Source organism: Chionomys nivalis, chromosome 14 (genome assembly GCF_950005125.1).
Source record: "Chionomys nivalis chromosome 14, mChiNiv1.1, whole genome shotgun sequence".
In the NCBI taxonomy this organism is placed as follows: Eukaryota; Metazoa; Chordata; class Mammalia; order Rodentia; family Cricetidae; genus Chionomys; species Chionomys nivalis.
In genome coordinates this window covers 22,464,147-22,485,899 of record NC_080099.1, presented here as the reverse complement: position 1 = coordinate 22,485,899, position 21,753 = coordinate 22,464,147, and the positions used below count along the sequence as shown (strand labels likewise).

General features: G+C 41.6%; 1 protein-coding gene across 4 annotated transcripts in view; it reads right to left on the bottom strand.

Annotated features, from left to right (window-relative positions):
- Piezo2 (piezo type mechanosensitive ion channel component 2) overlaps positions 1 to 21,753 on the bottom strand; it is a 347,577-nt gene that overhangs the window by 84,413 nt on the left and 241,411 nt on the right. For all 4 annotated transcript variants that reach the window (XM_057788597.1, XM_057788599.1, XM_057788598.1 and 1 more), the window contains exons 9-16: positions 19,806 to 19,925; positions 17,632 to 17,670; positions 16,251 to 16,389; positions 13,455 to 13,603; positions 7,237 to 7,467; positions 4,884 to 5,007; positions 2,938 to 3,230; positions 711 to 859 (exon numbers count right to left, since the gene is read on the bottom strand). In XM_057788597.1, coding sequence (XP_057644580.1) covers positions 711 to 859; positions 2,938 to 3,230; positions 4,884 to 5,007; positions 7,237 to 7,467; positions 13,455 to 13,603; positions 16,251 to 16,389; positions 17,632 to 17,670; positions 19,806 to 19,925 — 1,244 coding nt within the window. The remainder of the gene's footprint in view (positions 1 to 710; positions 860 to 2,937; positions 3,231 to 4,883; positions 5,008 to 7,236; positions 7,468 to 13,454; positions 13,604 to 16,250; positions 16,390 to 17,631; positions 17,671 to 19,805; positions 19,926 to 21,753) is intronic.

The window sequence follows — 21,753 nt, the reverse complement described above, 5'->3', positions numbered from 1 at the left end:
CGCATCACAGTAGATTGATTATTTTGGCTTCCCAGGCTTCAATTCCCTTTCTTGTTTCCTATTGTATCCCTGGCACAGAACAAGTATTCAACAAGCATCTATAATGAATCCGTGTGGTTGTATTTGTCTAATCACACACATCTCTTGACACCTCCGCATTTTCAGATCAAGACCCAGCTATGCCTGGATTTCTAAACTAATCCCAGAGATTTGTAGGAGAAGATCAGAAAGACTGATCTGTTGCCTGCGGTCACATGCAATCATGTCACTCTGGGACAGCAGCCCAGCAGGAATGCTTTTTCCTGTGGCACCAAAGAGTCTAAGCCTAGACACGGTCAAGAGGCAAGTGCACTCATGAGCCTCCCATAGGCTGGAAAACTACGTGCTGATCGGGGGAGCAGAAGGCATGGCATTTTACAAGGTAGCTGTGTTTCCCACGGGATGGACGACTAAAAATCATCTTTCATTAAAAGGGAATGGAAAAATCTTTTGCCGGCCAGCCAATCATGGACCCTTCACTTACATTTCAAGCTCAGACTTTGACAGGGAGAACACAGGAGAAGGGGGCTCTCTAACTTGCCTTGGAAGACCTTCACAGCATCACGTTTTCCTAAAATTGTGCTTCGAGTTTTCAGGAACAATGTGCACCAGGAGTGTCGACATGTGTGCCCCCTTCCCGTTCCATCCCATCCCAGGCACGGAGCCCTTACTTTTCTTTCTTTAAGCCAGTCATGTTTTGCCACAGGCCTGGGAAGTTTTCAAACTGGTAAGTGTATATAAAGATGAGCACCAGCATGGTATAAATGACCACCGACATCCAGAAGTATTTCAGAATTTTCCTCCACCATTCATAGTGAACCTGCAAATCAGGTAATGAAAATTAAAAGGAAACAACAGAATACAGAAAAATGATTGGGAAAAAGGCTCATATAGGCATCTGGCTTAATTAAGCAAGGCATGGAACACATATAGGAATCTTTGAAGTGAAGTCTATTTTATTTTATTTTTAAATTATTTTTATTCTTTTTTAATTAAAATTTCCACCTGTCCCCGTTCCCCATTTCCCTCCCCCTCCTCCCAAATATTGCCCCTCCCCCACTCCCCTTTCCCTATCTCCACTCCTCTTCTCCTCCTCCCCCCACTCCATTCCCCCTCCCTCTCGATACTGAAGAGCAGTACAAATTCCCTGCCCTGCGGGAAGATCAAGGTCCTCCCACTTCTATCTAGGTCCAGGAAGGTGATCGTCCAAACAGGCTAAGCTCCCACAAAGCCAGTTCATGTATTAGGATCGAAACCTAGTGCCATTGTCCTTGGCTTCTCATCAGCCTTCATTGTCCGCCATGTTCAGAGAGTCCAGTTTCAACCCATGCTTGAGGAGAGGGAACCTGAAATGATCCTATCCTATACTGATGAATATCTTACATATCACCTTAGAACTTGCATCTGGCGATGGATCGAGATAGAGACAGAGACTCAATTTGGACCAACGGTCTGAGCTCTTAAGGTCCAAATGAGGAGCAGAAGGAGGGAGAACATGAGCAAGGAAGTCAGGACCACGAGGGGTGCACCCACCCACTGTGACATTGGAACTGATTTATTGGGAGCCCACCAAGGCCAGCTGGACTGGGACTGAATAAGCATGGGTTGAAGTCTATTTTAGTTTTAGGTTTCCTAAAGTTCTTTTGGCAGTTTAGTTGTGTTGCTAGGCGTTAGAACTGCAGCTGAACTAGCCATAGCTAACTGCGTCTTTGTATAAGTTGCTGGTTCCAGCTTCTTCTCCGTGAGAACATGCTTCACAGAGTTCCTAGACAGTATCCAGAAGCCTCTCAGCACATCTCATCTCTAGGAGACCAAGTGATGGCAGCCATGATGTTTTTTTTGTTGTTTACAGTAAACTGCACTCATTTTGAAATTCAATATTGTATTTAATGAGCAAAAATGTGAAATACTCAATGGAGGACATTTCTTCCTTCTTCTTGAATACCTTAGAAGTATTCAAGAGTTCATCAATGTCTGCTGAGAACATTTTCAAACTCTCATTATCACATCTAAAGAAGTCTTGCTATGGTGATTGTCAGGTATTCTGTTGGATGCTTGAAAGAATACTGTAGTTACTCTAGCCTGTGTCATTGGGCTCCCTTCTCAAACCAGGTCAAACAAAGTCTGTGAAGAGGTCAACTCATTTGAATATCATTAGTTTATGCTACTAAAGCTCTTGCTTTCTCTCTCTCTCTCACGCACACGCACACAAACATCTTCCTGATCCCAAAACCTGCAATATGAGCAAACTGGAGAATCCCTAATTACTTAAGGTTATCCACACATTGCTCTTAAATTATTAAATGTTAAAAATATGATCTAATTACAAAGATAGTTTTCCAATCAATACATTTTGGAAAACTTAGGAATTTTTATTTTTAAGTTTTAAAGAATTTAAAATAAAAATGTCAAAACTAGTTCTAGTTTTATCCCTACCATGGGTTTTTCACTTTTAAGTGCAGAAGATGACACCCAATAGCAGATGTGTAACCTCACTTCAGAATGGCTGTTTCCACTGCACGGAAGTTCATTAAGGTGTATAGACTTTGATTTATTTTTTTAAAATATTGGTATGTTATTTTTTTTCTGCTAGTTATTTTCCATAAAGTTAATAAATATTATTCAAGGGTTTGAACTATTAGCTATAGCATAAAGGATTGATACACTTAAATACCTAAAAGATTATTTTAGTTATATTGCTGTGGGACAAAGGCTATGAACATTGATCAAATAGAAATGAAAAAAAAAGTGAGAAAATCCATTGATTCTAAGTCATTCTTGACTTTAGGGTTCTGAGTGTCATCATTTTCTAAAATATGGTTATCTTAACAGAGAACTCATCTCTACTCACAGATCACGTGTGAGAATTAAAACCTTGGGCACATAATGTTTACCTACCTGGTACAAGGCCACACAGAACAGGAACAGCACCATGTAGATGATTTTGTACATGACGATTTTCCCCTCAAAGCTGACGAAAAAGAACATGCCCCCACACACGTAGATCCAGTATTTAGTGAACAGGGCCACCACCAGATTGCCTAGCACCTTCATGATGTCCTGGTCATCATCTTCTGCCACTTCCTCCTCCTCCTTCTTTAGCTCATGCCGCTCCTCCTTTATTTCCTCTTCCCCTTCTGCCTTCTCTGGGGCCTCTCCTTCCACTTGTATATCTTGGAGTTCCTCATCATCTAAACAGAAGACCATGTCGTTAGTCCTGGCTACAGCCATGCTTTGGCTCCAGGTGGTGTGTGTGGGCATGGAAGCATGTGTTTTCTGAGTTATTAAATGACTTTAGATTGCTCTAAAATATAAGGCAACACTGACAACTGATTGATAGTTTTTATAACTTTCTTAAAATGGAGTATAGAGAAGAGTATTGTATGCTAATCTCTCTGTAGCGCTTTTGACATTTTCAGTGTCGAGGGTCAGGCAGCGGAAAGATGAAGTGTAATGATAGTCAAAATTACACTATGAGGCTATTTCTGATTCTATGTGTTTCATGACAATAAACAACAACATAAGCAGGGTAAGAATGCGACCAGTGCTAGCTATCTTAACCCAAAGACTTAACTGACTAAAAGCATAAGAGTTAAGGCCAAATACAATTTACTTTAAGTGTAAATTGCAATTATTATTAAGATAAGCCTAAAATAATTTAACAACTTGGTATGAAAGGAAAATCTCATTTTCATTTAAACTATGCTGCTGTCTAGGGAATTGTGTCAAAGTTACCTGCACTGTCTTTCCAAAGCTACCTACATTTGAATAATTTATTTAAGTAACCGGTGGCTTCCCGGAATGAGGGAGCTAAAACTGAATTGGGGGTTAGATTGTTTATGCTAAATTAACCGTTCTTTACTAAAACTGAGGACTTAATCATTGCAATGAATAGACATTCAAGCTCAGATAGGCCACGTTTAAATCTTAGGGAGTACTGTTTCTGAAGTAAGAATCAAAGTTGGGTTTAATAACAACTAAACAAACAATATTCGCTAGTCTGTGCTTTTTTTTTTTTTTTTTTTTTGGTTTACTGCATTAGGGTTGCCAGCCAAGCTTCTCTAAGAACTGATGCTACTTAACGTCACATGGTGCTACTTAACTTCTTCTTTTTCAAAAAATTTAGTTTATTTTTTTAATTAGTTTTGAGTATGACAGAAGAAGATATGTGTGCATGAAAGCAGATGCTGGCAGAGGCCAGAAGAGGGCAGCAGATCCCCAAAAGCTGGGGTGACAGTTAAGCGTTGCCTAAGGTGGGTGCTGGAAATTGAACACACATCCTCTGCACAAGCCGAATGTATTTTTAACCACTGAGCCATCTTCCCAGTCCCCATACCTCTTTAATATCATCTAACCCATCTTAGAAACAATAAACATACTTATTCATCTGCCTGGGAATTAGAAAGCAAGTTCTCATTGACTTGTCTATCTGTAGAGAAAGACTAAAGCTAAAGACATGTTAATAAATCACTACCCCTCCCTTGTTCCCTGCATCCACTTCTTTTCTTTCCTATCTTTAAAAAGCCAAGAATTTAAATCCAAAGATTTAAGTTAGTTTATTGGTTCCAATTCTCACTACAAGTATGTCTTCAGAGAAATTTTCTCTGATATTTAGTGTTGTCTTCCATTGGGAGTTGCCTCTTTGAAAGCAAACAACACACATACTCCCTCTGGGCCCACACGTGCGCTCTAAACATTTATTTCTGTCTGTAGAGGTCAGACGAGGCATTCAGTCTCCTGGAGCTGGAGTTGCCATGTTTGTGAGCTACCCCATGGTGCTGGGAATCGAACCTGTACCCTCTAGAAGAGCAGCCAGTCCCCCATCAGCCCAGTCCCCCACTTACCCCTCTCCTCAAGTTCTTGACTTCCAATTTTGACTTCAGACAGAAGCGCTTCTTTTTCCTGAAGGGCCTTTTGCTCCGTGAGGTGCTGCCTCAGGAGCAGCCAAAATGTGATGGTGAAGAGAATCTGAAAGCAGAACAGGGAGGTGGGGACTCAGCAATGTTGGCACTGCATTCTCCCTGTGGCTGCAGCAGTGCGCACATCTTTCTGCACATGAGTGTCCCTCACACGCTATGATCATGTGGAGCACTGTTCAAGGCACTGGGAAGATGAACAATTTCAGGATAACAGGAAAACATCACCAGCAACTAGACTCCTGCAAGGTCAGTGTGAGAGACAGACTTCCTCCTGACAGCCAGGCCCCGAGAGAGTTCGGTGTGTCTTGTATGACACTCCTTTGACTCTTCGGTAGTCCTTATTTGGAAGATTGCACAGATATGGAAAAGAGTTTTTCATGCCATACCAGCTTGTTTTCCTGTTCATCTTTTCAGTGCCTGAGAAAGAATTCTAAGCTGACATGTGTCTATGTTGACATTCTCTTGTGGCTGGGGATAAACTCCTGATTCAAGGAAATCCTTCCTCTAGAGAATATGAAGCCTAGCTCATAGCAGGGACATTTTTGGCTTTGGTAATAGTGTTATTGAAATACAATTCACATACCACACAACTTACTCATTTCAAGAGAGTACGATTCAAAGACTGTGGTATATATAGGTAGGCTAGATACTTAGAATGCACGAGGCTCTGGAGAAGAGTCCAAGAATCTTCTGAGATCTGTCTGCTTAGTGGGTTTCAGTCTACTTCCAGGGTCGCACAACCATTACTGCAATCTATTTTGACGTCTTTTCATTGCCTCCCAAAGCAGCACAATTTCTGTCATTCCTTTATTTCATATATCAGTTCTAGCCAATGATTAATTTACTTTTTGTCTGTGCTTACTTACATAATGTGGACATTTAAGTAGAGAGAATTACGTAATGCATATTGCTCTGATGAATGAAATTTTCATAATCTGCTAAATAGAGGGCCATGGCATTCACCTTTCTTTCTTTCTTTCTTTCTTTCTTTCTTTCTTTCTTTCTTTCTTTCTTTCTTTCTTTTTTCTTTTTCTCAAGAAAGGGTTTCTCTGTGAGACAGCTCTGGCTGTCCTGGTACTTGCTTTGTAGACCAGGTTGGCCTCAAACTCACAGAGATCCACCCGTCTCTGCCTTCCAAGTGCTGGGATTAGACATTTGCCACCATGTCTGGCCTTGGCATTCAGTCTGCTCTGAGGACCCATCTTCTGCTTAGCTGAGTCACTAAATAAATGTATGGGGGATACCTGATGCCTGGACACCATAAATGGTAGCTTCCAGGAAGAGACTGTTTCACGTTATATGACTGCGTCTTTTGGAGATAGGAAGTTTCCTATATGTCTAGTGATGAAAACAATTTGAAGTTTATTTAATATATGTGAAGATTGTTTTTTATTGTCTTAATGTCATCAACATGTAGGGGATGCATGTTTGGACTTCGTGTGTAAAACAGATAGTAAGCTATGATATTTAATGTTCTGAAATCAAAACCATTAAAATGATTCAAGAAAATAAAAAACGCAGTGAAATGATTGCAAGTTCTTACTGCAGGTGAAGTCAGGACGACAAAAACCACAAAATGCAAGTGTTATCATTTCTGCTGCTAGAATGCTCATAGACCATAAATAGGAAAGTATCATCCACAATAAGCTGTTACCTCTAGTGGCATATGCAAAGAAGCTGAATTTTACAAACTGCTAACCTGTCAAACAATTCTCCAGCTTCTCCATATAGTTTATGTTGCATTTTCTATTTCACGTTGTATAATCTTATTTCCACATCTTCCGATGCAGGAGAAACTGGGAGAAGAACAGCTGATGCCATGCAGATTTTACTAATAAACTTGGGAGATGCTGAGTTGCACTACTATGCATAATGACTATAAATATTTAATAGAAAGGCTGTCATTTCTAAGTCAAAACTAAAAGCATGTGGTCATCCATGCTGTGCCAGTCACACTAGATGGGCTTTTGCTCCCAGCCAAGCAGGAGGTTGAAGAGGGATTGTCAGTTCAAGCCTTGCCTGTGCTACTGAGTGAGTTCAGCCCAAACTGGGCAATGGTAGGGCCCAGACACAAAATGAAAAGCAAAACAGGACCAGAGACCGTAGGATAATGGGGAGATCATTGGGGCTATTTTCCAGTTCTGAATAAAAAGGGAGGTGTCTGAATCTCCCGTACTTTTATTCCCCAATCATTTAGAGGCTACTTTTGTGAAAATTTGTTTGCGGTGACTATGATCACTATTGCTGATCTTTCTTTCCTGTCTCTTCATTCATTTACCTTTGAAGCAAGCTCTCCTGGCTCTTTCTTTTCTAGAAATCCTGGGACCTTCTTAATTTCAGGAAGTTCAAAGCTCCATATGTACTGCAATACCAGCAGCAGGTTTGCATAGACAACCATGAAAGGCGAGCTGATCATGGCGTATTTCCTCCTGTTGCGTATCATCCAAAGGGTGCATGACCAAATCAACAGCACGAACGTCAGCCAGCTGTGGTAGGTGATGCTCCAGGCCTGCAGAGCCATGGGAACAAAGGACTGTCAGTATACAACAAACTCTGGGGAGTTCAAAGTTCTCTACACAGAAAAGGTAGTGGCATTTAGATGAAGGGAGAATAGAGAGATTCCAGGCTGTGGCACAGGGAAGGGAGGAGAGATGGAGAGAGGGCTGAATATGACATTCATTAGCTTTGTGCTTCTCTTAGGGCAGTCAAAGGCCTTTTGCCCAAATCTCTTTATCTTTACCCTACTTTGCGATATGAAAGCAACTTTACTTTCCCCAGTAATGTGGAGTTGGTAATTAAACGTTCATGAATGAGTGTGGGCTACAGCTGGGTGAGAAATGGGAATTCTGAGGACCCGAAATTGAGATTAAACATTCATGTCAAGTAGGCATACATTATAGAAACTAGACATTTTACTTGAAAAAAAAAACTGCATGTTAGGTATCTAAACAGTGAACAGCAGGGGCAAGTTGACAGACTGACCTCAGCTTCTGTCCTATACAGACAAAATACTGGTCAGATCCTATGGACAAATGATGCCTTTTCCTTGTTGCCACAAAGTTCTCACAGATTTAAGGGTGTTATCTCAGTGCCAGCTGGCAGAGCAACTGCCAATCAGACTCAAGAATACTATCAATGCCCGGAAATTTGCTACCTGATTCCGGACTCTCTCAGCCTGCACTCTTTCATGCAAAGGCCCTTTGAAAGTGTTCTGGATATGGCTGAGGCTAACTGAAGTCAATCCAATTCCTAAACACCAGGAATTACCAAAATATTCCTCTAGCCCTGGAGGTATTAACAGTTTGTTTTGACTCTGGAAACCAGACAAGAATGAACAGAAATGAAGCCCAATCAGGACACGCATCTCCTCTCAGCAATTTGAAATAAAGCACAAATTGCTTTATAAGTGAATGTTATTTTTATTGTTTAGAATAAATTAGGGATAAAACCTGTTTTTATTTAAATTATTTTAGTATGATGGCTACTGCTGTCTGGATTATTTTCATGACATTATTCTTTAGAAACAGTATTTCTCTAGTCGAGATGGAGGAAGGACAGAGAAGGAGAGCAAAAAAGAGATATTTTGATTGAGGGAGCCATTATGGGGTTAGTAAGAAACCTGGCTCTTTAGAAATTCCCAGGAATCTACAAGGATGACCCCAGCTAAGACCCTAAGCAGTGGAGGAGATGGTGCCAGAACTGGCCTTGCCCTGTAGTCAGACTGATGAATATCTTAAATATCACCATAGAACCTTCATCCAGCAGCTGATAGAAACAGAGGCAGAGATCTGCATCGGAGCACTGGACTGAGCTCCCAAAGTCCAGTTGAAGAGTGGGTGGAGTGAGAATATGAGCAAAGAGGTCAAGACAATGATGGAGACACCCACTGAACAGTTGATCTAAGCTAATAGGAGCTCACCAACTCCAACCAGACAGGGAAGGAACAAGCATAGTACCAAACTAGTCCTTCTGTATGTGGATGACAGTTGTATGGCTAGGGCAGACTGAGGGGCCACTGGCAGTGGTACCAGGATTCGTCCCTACTGTTTGTATTGGCTTTTGGGGAACCTATTTTCTGTGAATGGATACCTTGTTTAGACTAGATATAGTAGGGAGGACCTTGGACCCTCCCCAAAACAATGTGCCTTACCCTCTCTGTGGAGTGTATGGGGTGGGGTGGGGTAAGTGGAGGAAATAGGAGGTGGGGAGGGAGTGGGAACTGGGATTGGTATGTAAAATCAATAAAAGATAGTTTGTGTTCCTTTATATAATAAATTAATAATAATAATAAAAACAAAAAATAATATTTCTCTCAGCACCTCATGGAACCTTCTCCAAAACTGACCTATACTTGGCCACAAAACAAGTTTCAACATATATTAAAATATTAAAATAATCCCCTGTAACTTATCAGAACACATGGATTAAAGCTGGATTTCAACAAAATCAGAAAGCCTACAAACTCATGGAAACTGAACAACTCTCTACTGAGTTACCACTGGGTCAAGAAAAAAAATAAAGGAAGAAATTAAAGACTTCCCAGAATTCAATACAAACGAATGCACAACTTATGGGACTCAATGAACACAACACTGAGGGGAGTTCAAGGCACTGTGTCTTCATGAAGACACCAGAGAACGCTCATGACCAGTGACGTAACAGCACAGCTGAAAGTTCTAGAACAAAATGAAGCAGACATACCAAAGAAGAGTAGACAGCAGAAAATAATCAAATTGATGGTTGAAATCAATAAAGTAGAAACAAAGAGAATAATACCAAAGGTCAATGAAACAAAGAGTTGGTTCTTTGAGAACATCAACAAAATAGATAAACCCCTATCTAAACTAACTAAAAGTCAGAGAGAGAATACCCAAATTAACAAATTCAGAAATGAAAAGAGGGGCATAACAACAAACTCTGAGGAAATGCAGAGAATCATTAGATCACACTTCAAAAACCTGTACACCACAAAACTGGAAAATCTGAAAGAAATGGACATTTTTGATAGATGTCACTTACCAAAGTTAAATCAAGACTAGATAAACAATTTAATTAGACCTGTAATCCCTAAGAAAATAGAAACAGTCATTAAAAGTCTCCAAACCAAAAAAAACCTAGGGCCAGATGATTTTAATGCAGAACTCTACCAGACTTTCAAAGATGAACTAATACCAATATTCCTCAAATGATTCATAAAATAGAAAGGAACATTGCCAATTCTTTCTATGAGGCCATAGTCACCCTGATACCCAAACTACACAGAGATTCAACATAGAAAGAGAATTCCAGACAAATTTCTCTCATGAACATTGATGCAAAAATACTCAATAAAATACTGGCAAATCAAATGCAAGAACAACACATCAAAAAGATCCTCTTTTATAATCAAGTAGGCTTCATTCCAGAGATGCAGGGATAGTTCAACAAATGAAAATTTGTCAATGTAATCCACCATATAAACAAAATGAAAAAAAAATGACATGATCATCTCATTAGATGTTGAAAAGCCTTTGACAAAATCCAACACCCCTTCTTGGAAAGATCAGGAATACAAAGGACATAGTTAAAGATTAAAAAAAACACAGCAAGCCAACTGCCAACATCAAATTAAGTGGAGAGAAACTCAAAGAAATTTCCCTAAAATCAGCAACAAGACAAAGTTGTCCACTATCTCCATATTTAATCAATATAATACTTGAAGTTATAGCTAGAGCAATAAAACAGGTAAAGAATATCAAGAGGATACAAATTGGAAACAAAAAAGGAAAAGTATCATTATTTGCAAATTATATGCTAGTAATACTTAAATGATTTTAAAAAATCTACCAGGGAACTCTTAGAGCTGACAAGCTCCTGTGAGTGAATACAAGATTAACTCAAAAAATAAAAAAAATCAGCAGCTCTCCTGTATACAAGTGACAAATGGGCTGAAAAAGAAATCAGGGAGGCAATAACCTCAAATAATATAAAATATCTTGGTGTAACTCTAACCAAGCAAGTGAAAGACCTTTATGGCAAGAACTTCAAGTCTCTGAAGAAAGAAATTGGAGAAGACAGCAGAAGATGGAAAGATCTCCCATAATCATGATCGGTAGAATTAGCGTAGTAAAAAGTGATCATCTTACCAAAAGCAATGTACAGATTCAATACAATCCCCCATTAAAACCCCAATACATTTACAGACCTTGAGAGAACAATACCCAATTTCATATGTAAAAACAAACAAACAAATTCAGTATAGCTAAAACAATCCGATTCAATAAAAGAACTTGCGGATTTCAAACTCTACTACAGAGTTACAGTAATAAAAACTGTATGTCATTGGCATAAAAACAGACAGGTGGACTAATGGAATCAAATCAAAGACCCAGATGTAAATCCACACACCTATAGACACTCAATTTTTGACAAATAAGCAAAAATTATACAATGGAAAAAAAAGAAAGCATCTCCAATAAATGGTGCTGGCGTTACTGGATGTCGGCATGTAAGAATGCAAATAGATCCATGCCTATCATTCCATACAAAACTCAAGTTCAAGAGGATCAACGACCTCAACATCTAGACACAGTGAACCTGACAGAAGAGAAAGTGGGAAATAGCCTTGAGTGCATTGGCACAGAAAACAACTTTCTGAACAGGATATCAATGGCAGCATGGTAAGATCACAATCACATGAGGAAACAAAAACAAAACAAAACAAAATGGATAACTAAGTAACAAGGATTTTCTTTTGAAGTGCCTTTCCTTTTATCGCCAGATCATATGCCCATCTTACTTGTGGCAATTAAGAAGTAGAATTCAGAATGATGCTGCCTATGTGTGGTCTCAGAGTTGTCTGATAGTTTAGCATGTTTTACTTTGTTGTTTTGTTTGCTTGTTTGTTTGGTTTTTCAAGATAGGATTTCTCTTTGTAACTGCTAGCTCTTATAGACCAGGTTGACCTCGAACTCACAGAGATCTGCCTGCCTCTGCCTCCCGAGTGCTGATTAAAGGTGTGCGCCACTTCCACCAGGCAGCATGTTTTACTTTGTATATTTGAGTAAATAGGGCTCCCTGGGTCCCTGATTTTGCCTGTGATTAAAAGCCCACAATAAGGAACTTCCGTGGTGGCCAGGCGCCTTTAACACATTAATACCATGGCTTCGGTAGGACAGTGAGAAAGCACCAGAAAAAGGCAGTGCTGTCTTGTTTGGACAATGGGTCATTTTTCTATTAAGAAAAAAATATACTCAAAGCGATTGCATTTTATGTTATATTTCTTTAAGAAAAAGAATAAAATTGTCTAGCTTAGAGAGTGGAGGGGGAAAAATCCTCAAAATTGCTTTTATGGTTTCAAAATCAGAATTGTCAGTTGCATTCCTAACACGTTTGATATTTAAAATCCCCAACTTGTTGAGGTTTAAAGATGGAGGCACTGAAAATGGAGGAAAGCAGTCAGCCGGGGCAGAAGCAATTCCGTTCAAAGAATGGATGGGAACCTTCCACGAAAATCTTTAATTTAGAAGAATTGTTGTTGGTTTTTTTTTTTTTTTTCAAATTCCTTCCAGCCACATGTGGCAGTATCCTTGTTAGAAGCTGATACTGACTTACACACAAGTTCATGTAGCAAGTATCTGGAGTGGGTATCTGACCAAAGTGTCTAGGAGCTGGGGCAGCCTTCTGCCAGTGAACGTTCTCCCCAGCACTGCTACCATATCTACTAGGGGTCTTCCACTCTGCATCCCAGGCTGTTCTATCCAGACCTGGAGTCATGCCCTTCTCTCTCTCTCTCTCTCTCTCTCTCTCTCTCTCTCTCTCTCTCCTCTCTCTCTCTCTCTCTCTTCTCTTCTCTCTGTTCCCGTACCCTGACAACTCTTGCCACCATCATCAGTAATACAGACTCTCACCATTGGCCATAGGATTTGGAGGAATTATACTTTAAATAAGGATACTATGCTTCTCCAAACAAATCCTCTCTTCCAAGACAGTTTGTTTTAAGGGAAGGAGAGGGTTAGAGCATCCCTTATCTTCCACTCTGAAGCTGGAGGTGGAGATTTTAGGGTGGAGTGAGCTGAGGTATGTATAAGTGGAAAGATTGTAAAGAAGTTCTTGGGAACCATGATTCTTGTCCCAGTAAGAATGTGACCCTAGCAAATAATGGACAAATTTTCGCCCAAATCGTGTGGCAACTCCCTTATGAGAGAAATAAAAGCAGCTCACATCAGCCTTAAATACCCTTAATAGCTTCTAAAACACTACCCACTGTGCTCTCTTAAGTTTGCAAAACAGGAGCCAGTTGAACCCGATAAGCTAATTTGAGACAAACATATCAACATTTGAAAAGAAGATAAGTGAAGATATATAATTTTGGAATCTATGACATAAAAAGATCCCATGAAAAATTAACATATCCAGAAACGTCTGTCATGGTTTAGGGAAGACTGATGCCCCTACCCTGGCGAGAGGGTTGGGATCTGTACCTACTGTGCCCTGTAGGCCATTGTAAGTACTTACCATCATAGCGATGAGGGCACAGATGTAACTTTGCTTCATGATGAACTGGAACACTGTGACCATGGCATGAATTCTCACACTCCTCTTTTCCTCCTGGCTCCCTTCCCCCTCCGAACCTTCTTTCTTGTCCTCATCTTCCTCTTTCTTTTCTAGATAGACAGACACTTCATATGACTAAGCATGCATGTAGATGACTGATGTGGGAATCCCCTCTGTAGGCTATGAATATGTTTTATTACTATTGGTTAATTAAAAAGTTGCTGTAGCCTATGGCAGTACAGAATATAGCAAGGTGGAAAATCCAGCAGAGATAGAGGAGGAAAGAAGACTGAGTTAAGCAGACGTCATGTAGCCGCCCAAGAAGCAAGGGGTAACAAATCATGAGCATCATGGTAAAATATAAAATAATAGAAATGGGTTAAGATATAAGAGCTAGCTAGGAATATGCGTGAGCCACTGGCCAAACAGTGTTGCCATTAATATAGTTTTTGTGTGATTATTCGGGTCGGGGTGGCTGGGAAGTGAAAAGCAGTCTCTGTTTACAGTTGACATCTGTCACAATGTCATCCTCCACACTACATCCTGTGTGTGGTTTGGCCAGAGTCTTCCGAGTTAGGAAGTGTTTCCAACTAATACGGACTCTAGAAGAGAGACAGATGCAATGAGTTCTGCTTAATGGAGATGAGGGCCCAGGAGTACCGAGAAGGAAAGTTCCACTGAAGGACGTAGAGAGATCCTCTAAGATGATCTCAGATTCCATCTCCTGGTATTCTTGACCGTCTATCTTGCCTCTTGAATAGAACTCCCTAGAAGAGATGGACTGTCACTTTCCGGATTCAGGTTTTCTGTTTTGTTTTTTTGTTTTGGTGTTGGGGAATAGACCTGAGGCTCGATGTGAGCTAGGCAAATGCCTGCCACTGAGCTACATTCTCAGCCCAACCAGATTCAGTTTGAAAAGAACGTGGTTTTCACTTCTGGAATCTTCTCTCCACCAACCACTGTCTTGCTTTTAGAGAGAAACCAGCTTCCATGTTGTAACTTCCCAATGGAGGGACCGAGGCAGCTAGGACATGATATGTCCAGCTGGCCAGCAGTTGGCAAGTCTCAGGTCAGCAGCAGCTCTCAGGATTAGAGGAAGATTCTGTCCCAGTCGAGCCCAGTCAAGATGAGAAGGTAGCCTAAGCCTTAAGAATGACCAGACCAAATGATGGACCTTAAGCCAGAGGATCCGGCCATGTGACACCAGATACCTGACCCAGAGAGACTGTGTAGTACTGGATATTGATCTACATCAGCAAGATGTTCCTTTTGACTTTTAATAAGGTATAACAGCTATACCACATGAGGCAGAACAAACCATTCATAGAACAGTGATGGCTCAGTTTCTTCCGCACAGGCTGCAGTCAGGCTTTTGGAGCAGTAATCCAGTGTCTTTAAATTCTGCAACATTACAGTTGGAGGAGACTAGGGTTTAAAGTAAAATTCATGAATCATGCCCAGCAATAAAAGATAAATCAAATGAATCTGAGAATTACCAGCAAGCTAAGACCTTGGTATGATACGTGTGTGTGTGTGTGCCTGTGCGTGTGTGTGCATGTGTGTTTAAATGAGTGTGTGGTGTGGATGGCAGTCACTTCTCTTCACAGGTCTAACCGTCAGTGTTGGCCCCTCCCCTGTGTGGTCCTTCCTAACCTCAGTCACATGCTCCTGAACCTGAGCTTGTATCCCTCAAGAGACTCTGACCCTGACCAGAGTCTCCCGTCCTGAATACTGTATGGTTTGGATTTAAAAGTTCTTCTCTGCAGTCTAGAGATATTCTGCTGCCAGGTTTCAGCATGAAGTTCCACGACACTTTGTCTGGGTTGCTAGGGAGAGCATCTGCGGCCAAAAGAGCAGGGTTTGTCTATGGATGGCCTCTTACCACTATTCTGGTGGATAATAAGAAGGGTTGCTTTCCCTGTTCTCTCCTTCCTCTCACTGCTGTGGGCAATTTTTGTCCCCTTCCTCTGCCCCCTACCTTTAAAAGTGTCTGTTACTAGGTACTGTGCCAATGTTCTGAGGCTCTCTGTTTTATGCTATGGCTCCCTTCACCAGCAGTGGGGGTAAATCGTCCAGCCTTCTATTATTTTTAGTGCAGTTAAAAAAGCATCATCTTTAAAAAAAATTCTAAAAGATTAACTAAAAAAACTTTCGGCCTTCATATTAGCTAATAGAAAAACCAGCATACGGATAGATAAACACACAAACACACACACACGTATGTATGTAGGTGTGTGTGTGTGTATGTGTATAAAACACTTACACACAGGTTGAGTGCCATAAAAAGTTAACATGTTGCCAGGTGAAGCTGCTCATGTTTGCAATCTCAGCACTTGGGAAGTGCAGGCAAGGGAATTACTGCAAGTATGAGGCCAGCCCGATGTGTATGCAGGGCTGCACAGCAACCAGCCCGATGTGTATGCAGGGCTGCACAGCAAGAACCATTTCACAAAAGCTAGCAGGCTCGAAATCTTTTTCTTCTCACATTTTATTTTTCAAGGTCCCCGTCCCTTCTGCCACTTATTTTGTGTGCAAGAGTCAAACGTGAATCAAAGCATGCTGGTGTAAACAGAGCACTCAGAGAACAGGCTTAATGTTACAGGTCCTGGATGGCAATATCTCTGCTTAAAAACAGAGGCTGCTGGAAAGCAGAGAAACCAAACTGCACAGGAAACAACAGGAAGTGGCAGCAACTTTATGAATGACAGAGTGGAGCCCAGCCCTGAGCGAGTCTGTTCACTTCCCTGGAGGCGTTACCTGAGGATTCCTCCGAGGGCTCCCATCGGTACTGGGGAGTAGTATACAGGTCAGTCTTGGCAGGACCATTCTCTAGGGGCAGGCTGGGGTGAATGGTGTGGTAGTCCACAGGGTTGCCGTTCACGGTCACCAGCAGGCCCTGCAGGAGGAGCAGGAAAGAGGACAGCAGTGATTACGGTCTGGCCGCTCTGCAGTCACTCCATGCATAACTCTGGACGAAAAGCTGATTAGAAGCTGAACCATTTAATAAATCTCCAAATATTTTTATCAAGATGGACCCTGTGTGCTCCACAGACTAGTGACAATAAAATGCATCCTCGATCTTTCTGCCCTTCTACCACAAACCATGGGACAGTCTCTGACCTCACTAATGCAAACTCCTGTAAGAGGCTTGTGGAGCGCACCCTGACTGAGGTCTACTCTCTCTAGGGCAATCTTCCAGCCATCTGGCTATGTGGTCCTCCATACCTTCCCCGGTCTCCACCCTCGTCTTGTTCCAGACCCCACTCGCTTTGCAGAGGGCTAAGCAAATGTTCTTCAGGTCGTCTTGGGTGAGACATTCCAGCTGCAGGGCTATGGTACATTAAGTGCAAATACTTGGGCATTCTTTTCCCCCCATTTCTCTAGATTACATATTTGAGATAAATATGAATATACAGATAGGCAATACCTCCCGCTTATGTAATAATTAGCGCAACTACGGATGGGGATGTTTTAAAGACAGGCAGGTCAATAGGGCTAGGGATGATAACTTGGTCAGTACGGTGCCTGCTTGTCAAGAACAGGGACCTAAATTTGATTCCACAATCTATGCAAAGAAAGCCAGGCATGGTAGAATGTCCATTCTCTTAGCTCTTGTAGTCTCAGAGCTAAGGAGACAAAAAAAGCTCACTGACCAGTTGGCAGAGACTAAAGAAAGGTCCAGGTCAGTGAGAGACACTGCTTTAGAAAACAACAGCTTCTCCTGGGGGCCAGATCCTGAGGAACGGCACCCAAGGTTGTCCTCTGGCTTCCATACTCATACACACACACACATGCACATTTACCCACACACACACATATGCACCGACATATATGTGTGCACTCCCACATACACAAACAGGTACACATACGAACACACATATACATACACACAAAACAACAATGCTCCAAATAGGGCTTTTTCGAAGTATAAATACGTTTTGTATATTCTAATCAGTCTATCATATCACATGCGTCAGAATTTTTAGAGTAATAAATCCGATATGGTTTCTGAAAAAAAAAAACTGAAAAGTTTGTGGAAATTTACAGGTAGTTAAAATATAATTAAAGGCTCTAACACCACTTGCCACTTTGAAGTCACTTACATAAGCATAAATGACAATTCTAAGGATATACTAACATCAGATGGTTTGTAGTCATCTTGGGTCATGGATAAAAGCTGCAAAAGGCAAGGCGGGACAGCGTGTTAATTGGTAAGCTAAAAGCAGTTGAAAGCATATCTTCATTTGTACATGTTTCTATATATGTAAACCCAACCTCTCACTAGCAGGACGCTAGTATGTTAGTATGCAAAACACAACAGACCACTGATCTGGATGTCATCGCTTATCGCAACCATTTCCCAACTCTGATGTTGAGTTATGCAAACAAATAAGCGATTATAAGCCGTGAGATCATAAACACTTTTATGCACACAGTGATCCTTGCCCTACCATGACTCTAGAACACTCTGTACTTCTCATCAGGACTCTGTCGAGATTTTGTACATGGCATGCTAGTCAGAAGTCGTGCTCTGTCATGCAGAATGTTTAAAAAGGCATGTAATTCAAAGTTAATATCAAAGAAAATTAACACAGGTGTGTGCTGCTTCATGCCTGGGCGTCTTGTGAGGCAACCTCAATTCTGGGTGAATCCTTAATGACACTAACCTCAAAGGCACAGCCTGTTCCATTCCCACGCCACAGGGCATAGGTTACCACGCCCAAGCTACAAACTTGATGGCAGGCTACCACACTGCAGACTAGCCCCAGAGGAAGCACAAGATCATTTATACACCTAAAATTAGGTGCTGTAAAAATGTGGTAGAAAAGGGCAGCTTGCTGTGGATGAAGCTTGGAGGGCTAGAGAAGGCTCTGAGGAAGTCAGCAACAAGCAATAAATGGATGTGACAGCCTAGCATGCGGCCGCACCTCTAGTGGAATCTATACACGCTACACACTTAGGCTGCGCTAGAGCTGTTTCAACAGTGTTATTTTACCATATGAACCACGTTTTGGGCTCTGATACTGTGATACCACATCACATGCTGGAAGAATTTCTGACGTCATTGTCATCTTATTGGGCCAAAGTTCACTGTGTGGACTATCCTCATGTCGTGTTTGGCTTTTGTTCCTGGTTCTTCAAGAAGGTTCTTAGGAGAAATGGCTTTTATTTCGTTTTCTGTGTATACCCAGCACTGGTGCTGGTGGAGGTGTTAGCGGTGGTGGTTCTACAATCACTGCTATATTTGGGGTTTGGGCTTTGATTTGCAGTCTGGCACCATGGCGTTTTAGCCATTGCACAAAGATCAACATATGACCAGAAATAATTGTGAACTTTTCTCCCTTGACAGGGTCTTGGGACCCTCAGAACACCATGGGACTTAGTTTATACATGTTCTAGTTATGCTCTCTTACTATTTGGTGAAATAGGCATGATAACACTAGGGAGACAAGAGCAACCCCTTAGGTATCTTAGGCATGATGCCTGTCCCATGGTGCACCACACCTGTGCCACATTGCATTCCACCAGCCCTGTGGAAGCATCCCATCTGCCCGATGGTGCTGTCCTTCCTCACAGGATACGGGCAGTGAGAGCAGGGCTGTGTGTCTTGAAGAAACTCATCTGCCATTGAATGTACCGGAGTCTCCTTCTGGGTTCTCTAAAATGCTGGGAATAACTTGACAGGCCCATCCAGAACAAGAATATCTATCTCGATGACTTTGCAAACAGGCTCTTAATTTGATCTAGTGCCAGCCAGAATGAATTCAAGCTGATTGGTACTAGTGATATATGACATATAACTTACATATTACAGGAGTTATGTGAACCAACACACTTGCCCTGCCAGTGCCTAAAAAAACTAAGAGGTCCATAACCACATGTAGGCAGAGGCTGGGCCTTCCCCAGTTGGTTATGGATTTACCACAATGGCCAACTACTTGACACACAGAACAACTCTACTGTAGTATAAGTTACCATTTCTCAGTGCTAACGGTTTATTTACTTACTTTGTTTTAAGTATTTTAATTTTTTTAAAAAAACATCAGGATTTCTTTTTAGGATTAATGTATTTCAGTCTAAGGGATGGATAAATAAAATTGTTCTCTTCTGGGGTCTGATGGGGCACTACTTCCTTTAGAAGCTCCAGGTTTGGCTTTGACGGAGGGTTTTGGAAATAGCTGCCTAGGACATATTATCTCTATAAGTCAGAAGCAACGTGAGTTGACTGCTGGTATTGAACCCCACATTCAACAACAGAACACAGATGCAGCAAACTAAATGGAAGTCGAGTGCTCTTGCTCTGTGCCTTACTTTTCTCTCATCTGTTGGGTACTGGGTGGCATACCACAGGCTCCGCCTCCTCTCTGCTGTGTTCTGAGTAGAGCTGCAGTCCAGGGTGCCCTCGTCTTCCTTGGCCATCTCATCCTGCACCTGAAACACAGAATCATGGGAGCGGCTCTGCTTCCCAAGGCAGATCCACAGACCCCTGCCCTTTGCCTCATGTATTCAGAGTGAGCGTATGACGTAGATGGGATTTTGATCAACACTCTCCTACAAGTGATGGCAAAACACTGTCATGTCTTTCTTATGAGCATCAATATGGATTGTTGTCTGACTCTGCTAAAGCTTCACATGTTACAGACATGAAATACCCATGGTTTCTCCATGTGTCTTCTAAACTGCACCATAAAGCAGTAATGCAGCTGGTTCTTAGGGCAAGCACTTCAAAAAGAGTACACAGCTAACGGGGTAAGCCACTCACGAGTGAATCTCCCATTAAAACGTTTTTCAACCCAGGCTTTTGCTCTCTAACTCAGATTGGCCTTAAACTCACAATTCCCATGACTTAGCCTCCAGAGTGCTAGGATCACAGACACATGCCACATGTCTAGTTCATTATTTAGTAAAGACTGATTCATCTAGAGTTCTCACAGAGTAATGGAAGCAGAAGGATTGAGCAGACTAGGGAGGCTTTCCAGCAAACGTGTTCCTGTGAAGAGGGAATTGCTATGTAACTCATCTTGGAGTGGAAGGTGTGGATTTGAGCTCACTGCCCAGTCGTGGGGTCCAGTGTGCAGCAGAGCACCCAAAGGAAGCATCCTACCTCCCAGGGGCCAGAGGCCAGCCACATATACATAGTCCCAACTTCTGGTGAGACAACCTAGTCATTTTTCACTTCACAATGATCATAAGTGATAACGCATCCAGTGAGAATGGTACTTTGACTTACAATAACCTGCAGCCAGAGGTGAACATGCATGCACCTGTACTGTTGATCACTTTTAACACTCACTGTGCTATAAGAAATGATGCAACACCATTATAACGCAGTCTTTGTGAATATATGACTTTGGCAACTTCAGGCTCTGTGGTCTGAGTAGTCCATGTTAGGCTGTGATTGACAGCAGGCCGGATGCATTATAAATGCATTCATGACCAGAGTATTTTCAAGTTAGGATGACTTCACTGGGAAGCAACCCCATTGTGTGATGGGAAGCATCCTTCCGATATTTACCTCCTGATACACTCTCCTCCTCCTCTTCCTGTCCACCCCTCTCTTACAGGTTTGGTAGACTTTCACCTCAGAGCTCATATTTGATGGCTGGTATTCTTCACCGAATGTGCCACAGCTTTCTGAAACCGTTTTGTCTCTTGTCTTCTCACATGGCCTCAACGAGAAGCTTTTCTGCTTCAGCCCACTTAAATGGCAGATTGCGATGCTTGACACTTGTTCTAAGGGCTGTGTTCCACTTGCCCCAACAGACAATGGTTTGAACACTATTGTTGCCTGCAGAGCCTACAGCTCAGACATCGCCTTCACAGCTCCAGAGACGGTCCATGACATTAACACCAGAGAATCACACACACCTGTCACCAAGCTGGCTACATGGAATGCCATGGGAAGAGATAAGCACACTGGGAATTCTTAATAACTTGAAGATCTTAATTTCTGTGGTGTTCATGATGTTATTCAAAAGTAGTTTCTTCCATTTTTAAACATTTTAAGTTTTGTGTGAAAATTTTATTGATGATATATATGTATATGTATATGATATATACACACATATGTATATATACATGCTCATGTGTTTATGGAGGAAGCTAATGATACAATCTTAAAGGCTTTTATTAGAATAATCAGTTTAAAAAAGGAATTGGAAAAGGGTGTAACTCAAGATGATTCCTTCCTTTTGACCTCACAGAAACCATCCGTTGCTTTGATTTCATTATTTGGGCCCCAACATGAAGACATCCATGC